At 38.1% G+C, this 10,578-nt stretch overlaps 1 protein-coding gene across 1 annotated transcript; it reads left to right on the top strand.

Moving 5' to 3' along the window:
* Positions 1-2,616: 2,616 nt before the first annotated feature.
* slc16a6b (solute carrier family 16 member 6b) lies at positions 2,617-10,142 on the top strand. Its single transcript, XM_056753612.1, has 6 exons — positions 2,617-3,499; positions 4,336-4,590; positions 5,683-5,826; positions 7,359-7,487; positions 7,652-8,518; positions 8,646-10,142. The coding sequence occupies exons 2-6, from the start codon at positions 4,353-4,355 to the stop codon at positions 8,900-8,902; spliced, it is 1,635 nt and encodes a 544-aa protein (XP_056609590.1). The 5' UTR covers positions 2,617-3,499; positions 4,336-4,352; the 3' UTR covers positions 8,903-10,142.
* Positions 10,143-10,578: the final 436 nt, after the last annotated feature.

Genomic DNA, 10,578 nt, shown 5'->3' on the forward strand with positions numbered 1-10,578 from the left:
ATCTGCTTTTCAAATAACACATTGAAAACATCTCTGATCTCATTTATACATAAAAAGTGTTATAATAAGATTGTATATCTGAGGTTAGACATCACAGTGGCCAAGAGAGCTTATATGCATAAGTAACAGCCATTCCTGACCTTTAAAAAATGTAATTTGCCAATCAAAGTAAAAAAACAGAGTAACAATTCTTACATCATGACATGAAAGTGACAATGTAAAGGTGGAGAGTTGTATAAAACAAAATGTTCTCAGAGCAATGTGCAATAATAGCAATGTCCACTCATGCCGTTTCTGCTTAGTAAGATATATATGTAGTTGGCTGAGGCGGATTACTAATGTCCAAAACTGACAGTTGATACTGGCCACACAGAAATATATTGAAAGACCTAAAATGAAAAAGAAATAGCTTCCATTAAAATATACTGTAACTTGAGTACCAAAAATGCCTCACAGTTTCGGAGCTTACTGCTGGATCAGTGTTATGTGGGTCAGTATTATCTCGCAAAGCACTGATTAAGGGTGGTAACTAGGACAGATTAGTTGATGCAAATAAAGGTTGTCAACATTTGCAGCCTTTCAGTGATGCTGAGATGGTCAAAACGGTTTGACATGGTCTGTATAGAATTCTTGAATGAAGCCCATTTGTTTACTTTTTCAAAGCACAGAAATGAACATGTGCAGTTGTGCTTTGAACACTCCGAGATGCAAGTGTTTGTATGTGAAAATTATGAAAATAAAAATGGACAGATGTGTTTAAATGAGCTGTCCAAGGTACTGAGCAATGTTCTACTAAAAAAGGACACTTTTGGAGTGATGCCTTGTGTTTGCAGATGCAAAACCAGAAAGTCACACAAACACCAGGTGATTCCTGCAAGTTCCTAAAATTGTCATTGTAACACATAAACAGTAAATAAAAAGTTGCAAAATTTCCCCACAAGAACATTAAGTAATCTATTATCAATCTACCTATTACAGTAAAATCAAGCTTGTGTGTTCAATGGTCATGTATTTTGATGAGGTTTTCAGTCACCCATCACATTTTAGTAAAGCTAAAATGACAGGATGGTCAGCAATTTATGTGGAGTCTAAACAGCAATGTTGCACTGTAATCTTGTTTGTTAGGGTTTAAAACCCTTTAACACAGTAATTTAACCAGACATCGGAGATCAGCATGTTATGAACCCTTGATGTGAAGAATTTTATTATGTAACTACATCTTATGATGTTAATAATTATTAAACATGGCTCTGTAAAAACAAAGTCGGAGAGAACACTTTCAAAGAAAAGTACAACATAAGTCCTATTATCTTTGTTAGATAAATAAAAGGCTTAATTTTCTTAGATTCTACAGTCTATATCTAATCACACTTTGTTAAAATATCATACAAGTCGTACTTTCTTTTGTTATGAGTACAATGCTGTGCAATTCCTAGATCTGTCTGTGAAACCTTTCTTTGTTAAGTGCGTCGGTTGCTTAATAATGACTCTGACAATCTCTCTGTTAAACCATCTAGAATGATAAATGCATACTGTATCTACACTGTAAAACCCAATGAGTTCTGATTACTCATATAAATTTAGGAAAGCGATTGCCTTCAATTGCGTTTGCGAATCATTTTGTGTTAACCTTGAATTTCTTGAAATGAGTTGTTGTCACTAATTGTAGCCTATTTCGAGAAGGGGGAGTCTGCAGACCTGGAGCATGCAGTTTTGCACCCCAGGCAGTTTTACGACCCTGTGGTTCCTTATTTCTCCACGAGGGGTTCGCTGTTCATTATGAACCACCAGAACAGACCTAACAGATAACTTCGTCGTCAATCGTTTTTCTTACTAAGAAATGGTCCAACATGCATCGTTTTTTGACGATTAATTGATATTGTTATAAATTAATTTAAACATCTTAACATATATATATATATAATATAGATATTGGTTAGTGTAATTTAAACTCAAAGACAATACAATTAATACTCGTGTATATTGTTTTCTTAGTTGTTGGCTGGCTAATTAGGCTTATGTTGTGATATCATCGATCTCGTTTGTAATAATACTTGGAAATAATTAAAAAAACATTAAATGATCATCCAGTTGTATTGTCTTGTTATTTCAAAAAGTTTTAGAAAAATAAATCTCAATGAACTGGGCGTAAAACTGCATGATCCAGGTCTGCAGACTCCCCATATAGCCTATTTCTCACATTTCATTCTTATTTCCTATGGAATTAAGTCAGAACTTAATAAAAATAAATACACAAAAGTGCACTGTTATGTTAATTAAACCTAATATTGTCTCTTCTTTTGGAGAGATGTTAGTTAAATACTGACTTCTAAAGGAAGAAGAATGAAAAAAAGGGGCCTGCTCTCATCGCTCATTGTGAACAATAGTAACCACAAAAAAACACTTATTTACAGTTGGCAGAGAATGATTTAGTTTTTATCTATTAAATCATATGTAAAGGTATGTGATTTTTATAGACTACATCATTTTTACATACTTTAAAATAATGAAAAAAGGTTAAATAATTGAGTATAAATAATCCAAATGTTTTTATGCACCAAAGTGCAATCTTAACGTTGAAATGAGATTATTAACGTGTAAAAAAAACTGGGGCGCTGTCATTATGTTCGCGACATGTTTACAACAGCTTTGAAGCGATTGTGAAAAGGCGAAGAACGTGCGCATGACGTCATCAGCCGGCAAAATAACAGAAAAACAAAAACGCGAGTTCAGAATGACGGTTCTTTAAACGATCATACGGTTTTATTGTTGTCTTTTCAGGAACATATAGTCGCAAATACGTTTTTTAGACGCACAGAAAACGCTCTCGTCGTCAGCTGGTTCATACTGAAGACAGAACTGGAATGAGCCTGTTTTACCCGGCACTGTCAGCTGCCATGTTTCACGTGCACGTGCATCACTTCCCTAGTGCTCTTCTCGCGCGCTTCTGATAATGCCGAGTGCACGTTCTTCACATAATCCATATATTCCTCAAAATAAAATGTACACGTTGTTATTTGTTAAAATCAGTTTAAAACTGACGTGACGGTCTTATTACAAATGATCCATTTCAAAGTAATAAATGTAATATAACGATATCTAGTGATAACGCCCCGCCCTGGTGTCGGTGATTTGTTTAAGTGCGTTTACAGACAGGCAAGATTTGAGCGCATCCTTGAAGAGGACGCGCTAAGTGAGCGCGCACTCACGTTATTACAACAGAAGGTCGCGCCCGCGCCCGCGCTTGAATACCGGCTCCAGCCGGTATATAATATGAGAAGCCTCTTGTCCGTCTGATAAAACAGAGTCAGATTGAGCTATTCTTCAAATGATCACGGTTTTTAGATCACATAATTATACGGTAGACAACGGCTGATTTCTCCCGGTTCCGGTTTTTTCTTAAGACTCAACTAAAAGAAGCCAGTTGTAATATGTTCTTCACATAGCCCTCCGGTGAAGAAGAAGATTACTTACGAGTCATCTGTTTCTCCACGTTTTGGTAAGTTAAATTCATCGTGTTCATAAATTACGGAGGATTTGGGGCGCTCGTCGTTTCCGTACTCGCCGAATCTCGTCAAGACCTATTGAATAATGCGTTTTATATATGCGGTTTATAAAATGGTCCGAGGGTCGACGATTCCCTCTCCGTATTATTCGCTTTTTCATCGTACAGTAATATTAGTCGCGGTGGAGATCTTGACGTAGCCCGGCTGTGAACTTCAGATGTTGGAGTTTGGACGTCATGGGAACATGCGGACCTGCTGCAGTGCGGACAGCTGCAATGACAAACTTATGCTGTTCACTCACAAACACTTCTATCAAAGTCCACGAATTAAACAAGTTTATACAATTTATTCAAGTTTAGTTTAGTTTATATTCAAGCATTTGCCGTTTTTTTGTTTTAAAATATACTTTTTTATTGTTGCATCTAGTTAACATTTGAATGTTATAATGTAACAGGTTATTGTAAATAAAATAAAGGAATACGGTTCTCTACACACAAGCACTTCATGCCAATGCAACATTATAGACAGAAGAGTCCGTGTTTACTATTATGTATTCAAAACAATACAAATTTTGACATAACACTGATGGTTTTTCCTTATTTGCTGGATTTTACAACATTCTAAGAAATAATAATGAGTAAGTAACATTATAGTGCTTTTCTGGGAACTCAAAGCAAAGCCCTTTACATGGAAGAGGGAATCTCCTCAACCACCAGAGAAGAGAAGATTTAACAAGTTTCCGTACCAAGTCCAAATCTAAATGGCACATTAGCTGTTATTACATTTGATATGCATTTAAACACCTTTTTCACTTTACTCACATTTATAGAAACCTCAGCGTCAACCATGACAGGACTCATGTCTGCCCTAAAGGGCTGCACAAGGCCTAATGTGTATGCAGAAGTACCAGATGGTGGATGGGGATGGGTGGTGGCTGGCGCCTTTTTCTTCGTGGAGGTTTTCACGTACGGCATCATCAAGATTTTTGGGATCTTTCTACAGGACCTCATGAACTGTTTTGGTGAAACCAACAGCAGAGTGTCGTGGGTTGTCTCCATCTGTGTCTTTGTCATGGCGTTTACAGGTAATTCAGCTTCGAGACATACTTGTCAATATGATAGCAATGGATATACCACACAGTGTTTACATAATGTAACAGTGTTTACATTATGGTGAAAGCTACAAGACTTGTTATATGTTTTGTCTTGATTATGCTTGTACAGCACCTTGGTAAACACTTTGTGTTTTTAAAAAGTATTATATAAACAGTATATGTGTATCATATATACCTTACCATATATGGTGTCATGTGACTTGATTTTTTTCATGACATAGAGTTGGTTATCTAATAAAGGAGCAGTTGATCAGAATCTTCGTTTTGAAGGTGAAGAGCAGGATATTCCAGTTTTCAAACCCTGCTGATGCCATTAATCAACTTTGCCTTTATCAGCCATTCTGACCTATTTTTAAGTTCGCTCCATGATTATCAATGAAGGTTTTATTCTTCAGTGACTACAAAGTCAATGTTTCATCTAACACACGTACATTAGATCAAGAAAAGGCTATCCCCTTGCTCTATATTTGTAACTGAATTTAAGCTGTACCTCTACCAGTGTTGGATAACTCTAGTAACAAGTAATTTAATTAGTTCTTCAGTGACATATTCAAGTGTAATTAGATAACTGTACAAATGACTCTCTCCAAAATGTATTTTATTACTTATTAGTAATGACATTCTATATCCTATATCAACCTTGATTTGTTAAGTGATTCAAGGATAGACATGAAACAGCTTTTAATTCATTCAAATAAATAATATATAACTACATAAAGTGGTACTATTAACTTACCAAAGTATTACAAATGTGAGAATTATACATTTAAGCATACATTTTAAAGTTAGACTTTGAATTTTGATGTCAGTTCCACTATTGCACACATGTATTACACAACGTATCTGGTTGAATTACATCAGAAGTAACTGTAATTAAATTACAGGTTTTTTGTAATCCCTTACTTTACTTTTTCAAGGGATATTGAAATAGATTACAGTAATTTATTACTTAGTAACTAGGTACACCCAACACTGACCTCTGCATAGCTATTACATTATGTGACATTAGGAAGTCTTGTTTCTTTAGTGTTATGATCATAACTGTAAAAGTCTTCCCTACAGCTCCCCTTTCCACGGTGATGAGTAATCGCTTTGGTAATCGTCCGGTTGTCATGCTCGGTGGACTCCTGATTACCATGGGTACCATCACAACAGCTCTGACCCAGTCTATCACTGAGATGTACATCACCATGGGAATTGTTGCAGGTACATACTGATTGTGTTTATGTGTGTTGCCAGATCTGGGTCACAAACTGAGCGCAACTCGCGTACATTAAATACCTAGTTTGCATTCAGTATGCGTATTGAAATCATCAATGTATAGTATTGATCATAAAAATAATCCTTAAACATTTAACAAACTAAATAAAAAACAACCCCCGGCAACCGTTTAAAACCACTGCAAAACCGCAGACTTGGCAACGCTCGAGCAGATGTAAGTGATATGTTTTGACAGGTTTGGAAATGTGCAAGTAAATGATGTAAGTAATATTGCATTGCTTTCCAGGTATGTAAAGTAAAATGTAAAGCATTTTTCCCAGGTCCCACACATTACATTATGCTTTCATAAAATAAAGAAAGGTCAAAACCAGGGAAATTTCTAAACAATTTCTTGTTTAGTAATAGTTAATACTCAGCGTCTGATTATAATGGCTGATGTATCAATAAAGAACCAACGATCATGGTTTCCATCATCAACTCGGATTGATATTCTTTATTTCTATGTTGTATGATTTATTTTCTTTTAAATAATTATTTTTTCTGGTACACATGACATTGTCGCCACTCTTTTCAAATAAACAGAGAGGGAATTCAAGCAGAGAAAGATCTTTGGAAGAATGCTTATAACCAAACAGATCTTGCCCCCGATTGACTACCATAGTAGGATAAACCACTTTTTAATTTTTTTGTTCTGTTGAACACAAAAGAAGAGATTTTGAAGTATGTAGGACAGCAAACCGTTCTGGGGCACTTTTGACTTTCATTGTATTTTTTCTTACTATGGTAATCAGTGGGGGGGGCAAAATCTGTCTTGTTATAAGCATTCTTTCAGATATCTTTCTATGTGTTCAACACAACAAAGGAATTTATACAGATTTGGAACAACTTGAAAGTGAGTAAATAATGACATGATTTTCATTTTTGAGTGAAACATCCCTTTAAGCAACTTTTCTTACAGTTTACACAATGACCACATGTTCACGCATCAACATTGCTGAAAATAATAATCCTTTCTTAAACTCTAAGGTTGGTTAAAGTTCTGGTCCTTTATTCTGATTGGCTGAGCTGAGTTCTAAGCCGTTATAAAATACCCAGATTTAACCCACTGCTTCTCGGGGTTTATTGCTTTAGTATTAGTTTATTCTTTGGGTGGAGTATTTTCAGTGATAATGGCAGACATATAAGCTTGAGCTTCAGTCTGCTGTTTGTCCACATAATCCTTTTGCTTTTCAGAAGCACATACAGTAACCTGACAGTGTGAGTGCACTGCTAGCTTTCCCCATCACTCCCCCCCCCATCCCTCCCCCCACTGCCTGGCGACGCATCCTAACCCTGCCGATCTTTGTTTCTCCTTGTCTTTTCTTTTTCTCTTTTAAAAACAGTTTTCTTACAGCTTGTCTAATGGAAGAGAGCAGCCTGGTTCTTGGCGTGCTTGAGCCCGCCCCTCAGACTGACCTGAGCCCCTTGTGTTGAAGGCAACAGTGGCTGTCATCTCCCTGTTTCCTATTTATTCACAGGCCTGGGTTACTGCCTTACCTTCCTGCCTACAGTCACCATCCTCTCGCAGTACTTCAGCAAGCGCCGCTCCCTCGTCACGTCTATAGCCTCCACAGGGGAATGTTTCTCCTTGCTGGCTTTAGCTCCAGGTATGATGGACAGCATTGGAATAGAGATTAGTTGAGCAAGTGTATTTGAAAGTCAAAATGAATTCAAGTGGTCAAATTGGGCAGATCTATTCTTATTTATCAGAAAAAGCTTGGCATGTTGACGTAATACACCAATGATCTTTGTATTCATTTTGAACCCACAGCTTTGAATGCACTGAAGGCGCAGATCGGGTGGCGCTACTGCATGGTTTGGATCGGGGTTTTGCAGACTTCAATCATCATCTGCGGTGCTCTGTTAAAGCCAATTATCATTCAACCCAAAGAGGGTCCCGCATCTCCGCTGAAAGAACCCGATTCCAAATACGACCTTGAGAACGAATTCACACGTACCTCCATCAATTCTGTGGACTCGGGGGTCCAGTCAATCTCCTCCTCCGAGACGAACCTCTCCGAGGGCCAGGGATCAACAGAGCAGGACTCTGCAGAAAAACCAGTGCATAAGCAAAACGAGGAGAGAGAAATAATGGAAGAAGAGCCAACAGCTTTGACTCCACTGAAACAAGATTTATCCAAAGAAGAAGCATCAGGGGTCAAGCTGTTGGACTTCTCCGTGCTCAGGGACCCCAGCTTTAACTGTTACGCACTCTTTGGCCTGTTCGCCACCCTGGGCTTCTTCGCTCCGCAGCTCTACGTGATTGAGCTCAGCGTAAGCCGAGGGTTGTCGCGAGACAGTGCCACCTACATGCTCTCGGCCATGGCCGTGGCTGAGATTCTAGGTCGTCTGTCAATGGGTTGGGCACTTAATCGTAGGCCCATACGCAAGATCTACATCCTGCTGATTTGCACGCTGCTGCTGTGTCCGGTGCTGGTAGTCTTCACCTTTGTCACTGAGTTCTGGGGGTTGATGACCTGCTCCTGTCTATACGGCTTTCTGCTGGGAACCGTAGCATCCAGTCACATCCCCATGCTGGCTGAAGATGATGTCATTGGTATTCAGAGAATGCCATCAGCTGTCGGAGTCTACGTCTGTATCCAGAGCTTTGCGGGATTGGCTGGTCCACCTCTTGGAGGTAAAAACAATACCATTATTGCTTATGTTAAGCATTTGTTAAGGTGTTATGTAAAATTGTGATGAAACACAAATGATCATGCAAACAATTATTGCACTTAAGATACTATTCTGTCTTTTGTTTTTAGGTTTTCTGGTAGATGTGACTAAGAATTATGGATCGGCCTTTTACTCCTGTGCAGTTGGTATGGGAGTAGGGGCGCTGTTTCTTGGACTGGTGCGTCCAGCCAAAATTGGTCTCTGCCTTTGGAAGAAGAGGACCAGTGAGGGCCAAAAACCACACAGAGACTCCTTACAGGGTAGCGAAGACATCCCTGTCGACTTTGTAGAAGTAGACGCAGACATTGATGACTGTCCTGCAAAGAGCAAGCCTTGGCCAGTATGAATACTACCTCACCACAAGCGCACACTTTTATTCTCCACTTGACTATTCCACCCAAAGACTGCTGCATGCAAACAGGCACAAATAAAGAGTATCATTTGCATTGCATTCCTGCTAAGCATTCAATCTCAAAAGCCCCAAAACACAACTTTTACATTCTGTGTGACATTCATTATTATTTATTTGAAACCATTACAGGAAGTTTTAAGGCTCCTGTAATACTGCGGTATTAAAATGTCACACTAGTCTCTTAGTGTGTTACTTTAGCTTCACTATTTATTTTTAATGATGTATACTACGAACAATCTTAAGTGTCCAAACTCAAATGTCTCTCTTGTCACTGCTGTAATGGTCATGAAAAAAAACCTCAGGCCATATTGCTGCTCACAATCTGGTGACCAAGAGGATTACATTGTGTTTACATACGACTCATTCTATCCGAAGGTGCGATAGAGAAAACGCTGCCTACTGTTTAAACGTCATCTGTTTGCTTACGGGGTTCCTTGTGAGCCACTTGCTCACGGTTTAATATGTAACTATAACTGCTACTGCACATGCACATGAAGCCGGCAACATCTCATGTTTGAAACAGACTTGATTACGTTGCTTTGATAACAGCCTGATCATTCCTGTTCACCTGGACCTTTTAATATCAATTTTTTTATTATTGGTCTCACTTGCAAGTCTTCCATCTGATGTAACCAGTAAGACAGTAAGATCAGGTGTCAGAGACTTTCTGTGGCCTCGGTGTTCCGGCTAAGAGATGTGACGTAACCTACCTAGATACAGATTCAAAAGCAATGACTGAAAAATGAATATTGTTGCTGGAATGTTGAATGTGCCTTTATAAAGAATTATGTAGGGTTCGAAACAGTAACCTCGGGTATGATTTCAGAACGTAATTACAGTGAAGTTATTTTGTAATACATCACACAGATGCAGAAGAATGGAGAATGTGATGGCGAGAAATGCAAATCAAATGTGTTTTAGTGAGAAACTGCTGCATATGAGATGAGTCTTTGGGTAAATCCCATTCAAAATCCTTAGCTAATGACTTGAACTCTTTCTTAATTTGTCATACATGATGTATTAAAATACATTATATATTTAGGTTGTGTACATTTGATTTTGAACACCCTTTCCTTGTTTTTTTTAAGTTTTTAAGGTAATGCTGATTGGTGTGATGGTGCATCTCTAAATATGGCAATTACAATTAAATGTAGAATGAACAATGATTTATAAATATTTGTCCTTGTGATTATTCGGTTATACAGGGTCATCAGTATTAAAGAACACATTCAGCTTTTGTAGAGCAGCATGATAACGGTCACATGATACTGGACAGAACAGCTGAGTCATCCTGCTCTGCTACAGAAGATAAGCACACCACAAGTATTTGTAGTAACAGTAATCTTACACTAGCAAGAAAAAAAAGAGCCTCGTCGCATCTTAAGAGAGAGTGGACATGTGAGAACTGGAGGAGTTATATTATGAGCTGCTCATTTAAAATACATACACTAGCTACTATCCAAAATGGCTTACTTCAACCAGACACTCTGTAACGGTATGAAAAACTGTAAAGAATACTTTAATCCAAGTTTCACAGACAAGGTTTAGCATGAGCCAGGATATTTACTTTTATAAAAGTGCCTGAGCGAGAAACATTACTGGTTGGCATC

This window comes from Triplophysa dalaica, chromosome 7, assembly GCF_015846415.1.
Source record: "Triplophysa dalaica isolate WHDGS20190420 chromosome 7, ASM1584641v1, whole genome shotgun sequence".
Lineage (NCBI taxonomy): Eukaryota > Metazoa > Chordata > Actinopteri > Cypriniformes > Nemacheilidae > Triplophysa > Triplophysa dalaica.